At 36.8% G+C, this 2649-nt stretch overlaps 1 protein-coding gene across 1 annotated transcript in view; it reads right to left on the minus strand.

The window, feature by feature from the left end:
* The window catches only part of TRPM7 (transient receptor potential cation channel subfamily M member 7), a 96683-nt gene that overhangs the window by 53092 nt on the left and 40942 nt on the right, over window positions 1-2649 (minus strand). The window contains 2 exon segments of the mRNA XM_019504146.1: window positions 1170-1274; window positions 1581-1653. Of these exon segments, the coding sequence (XP_019359691.1) occupies window positions 1170-1274; window positions 1581-1653 (178 nt within the window).

Genomic DNA, 2649 nt, shown 5'->3' on the forward strand with positions numbered 1-2649 from the left:
TCCTCTAAAACTACTTTTTAAAAAAAAAAAATTGAGAGGCTTTATTTTACACAGCTATAAGAAAACAAATAGTAACAGGACATTTAACACCTTGTCATTACTAGTTTGTAAAACAAATCTGCTGCTACCCCTCAGAAGCACCATCAATTCCAAACAGAAATTACTGCCACAACAATATCCCTGTACTTTGACTAAAAAGTACCACAAGACTATTTTGTTAAGGTAACAAGGGAAATCAACATCTGAAACTTGGTGCCTACCTAAACCAGTTTATAAGCCATAAAGAATAAACCTGTAGACTACTGGTTCTTAACCAGGATGCCATGGCACTCAAGTACCGTGGCAGCAGTGGTAGCCATGTAAAACTGCCCTGCACAATCCCTCTTCATTAAGGCCCTCTCATCAGCCTCAGGGAGGCAGCAAAGCTGCCTGGTGCTGTGTAGTGCTTCCTATTCCAGTACCACCTATGTTGCTCCCAGAAACAGGAAGCATGTGGAACTGTTCCATTTGTTTCTGTTTCTGGGAGGACTGTAGTGGGTACCAGACCAAGTAACCAGACAAGGCAGCTCCTGCCTGCTTTAAGTTGATTAGAGACCCCTATTGCAGGAGGAGCACACATACATGGCACAGCCCTTCCCAGGCTGGCTGTGCAGCAGGCGCACAGGGCAGTTTCATCTGGAAACAATGAAACCGGGCTGAGAACCACCCGGCACCAACAGTGGTTCGCAGCTAGGGATGCTACACATTCAAAAAGATGGAGGTGGCATGCCTTGACCCCAAAAAGGTTGAGAACCACAGTAATAGACAGTAAAGTTCAATATTCTATTCCTTCCAAATGAGAGCAGTATTAAAGAAGTCCAAGTAAATACTGCAAAGTGTGATACATCAGAGTTAAAGTTTTCAACTTTTACCATGACAGTTCCCCCTCAACTTATTTGGAATGTTTACCACATTTTTAAGATTCCTGGATAGTTTTTTAGTGCAAGTAAGTAAATAAAAGAACACAATAACTATAGGCATTTAAGTGTTCAGACTGCTCTTCAAAACCACTCTTCTAAAAATGGCAGTATTATACAGACTATTTCTACAGATTCAAAAGATTCATTCTTTCCAATAAAATTTAGCTTTTGTCCTATAAAATACCACAGTGTTTTATCTAGAGTGTTTACATACCAGCCACTGTTGCCCATAAACAAAAACATGATTTTTGGCAATGTCAACTCGATCCCACGCCAGTGTAAGGACAAGCTGGTCAAGTGCAGATGCATTTGTGCCTAAAGGAAACAAAACATACACATATATTTTATAATGGTTATAATGTGAAACTCTTAATATTTTTCTTTTTTCCCCCCATACATTTTAAAAGAATATTAAAACATGAATTCTCCCTGAACTGACTGAAAACACATTTACATAAAAAAAACCCACACATATGTGTCACTATAACACTATAGAACATTTGAACTAAAAATCTCAAACTTCTAAGTACAGTACTTTATAAATGAAAATAGAAAAATATACACATTTAACACAACCAGTAATTGCTGGACTTGTTAAAGACTCTTAATTTTAAACTTCACCTTTTAACAGTGCTGTGAGTATTGCAACATCAATATCTTGATGTTCATCTGACCCAACATGGAACACAGTAATCTGTTTAAAAAAAAAGGATAATAATGAAAAGTAGTATTTTAGTCCACTTTTAAAAACAGCAACTCTTCCATATTTCATATGTGTGATAAATAAACCTGTCACAAAGAAGCAGGAAAAAAAAGTTTAAAAAACAACATTCTGACATAAGCCTGAGTGTGTCTGAATGCTGACACCAACTGGAATTCAGTAACATAGTAATGTATAGGTTTACAGCCACCATTCCTCATTAACAAAGCACTGAAATACCCGCTTTAGAGACAATGTTTTCACAAGGCAATTTAAGCTAGTGCTAAATTTAACCTGTGTGCTGTTCAAACATTGCACTTATTAGGAATGTTTTCCTGAATTGGGGCCAGAAAATTAAGCCTTTTTATCATCAGAACATTCAGGTGACATTAGAAGCTTTCACCTTCTAGTTATGATGACAATTCTTTAGTAGCTACACTAACTATACCTTACTCTAACAGCATCTTTGGTTCCTTTTAGAGAAGAATGAACTACAGGCTCCTGTGACTAAATCCAACATCACAACTTTATCTTATCCTTGGGATGGCAAGCTCAGGTGTCCAAATAAGAACAGCATGCACTATAACTCTGATTATATACAAAGCTCCAAGTTTTTGCCTTGACTTTCCAATTATAGCAACACTTAAATAATACAGTGCAAGACAGAAGAGGAAGAGTAGCACATAGAAAAAAGAAAAAAAACAACTAGCAAGACAATTTAAAAAATGACTAGGTGGAAGAAGAGGGCAAAAAGATTTTCTTTTAGGAAAAAAGAAATCTTTTCAGTCAGAAATAAGCCACGCTGGTAACAGAAAAGTCATTCTGAGTGCTTTGAATCATTTTGAATGATTACTTAAGCCAAGGTACAAAAAGCAAATGAGAAAATTTGATTATGACCAGGGATCCAGGTTTTCGTTTCCCACAGAAAAATGGAGAAAACCACAGATTTGACACTATCTCCCACCCCATCCTTATTAAAAAATTGGGTGA

The sequence above is a fragment of the Gavialis gangeticus genome, unplaced genomic scaffold (genome assembly GCF_001723915.1).
Source record: "Gavialis gangeticus isolate Ggan-Ray unplaced genomic scaffold, GavGan_comp1, whole genome shotgun sequence".
Classification (NCBI taxonomy): Eukaryota; Metazoa; Chordata; order Crocodylia; family Gavialidae; genus Gavialis; species Gavialis gangeticus.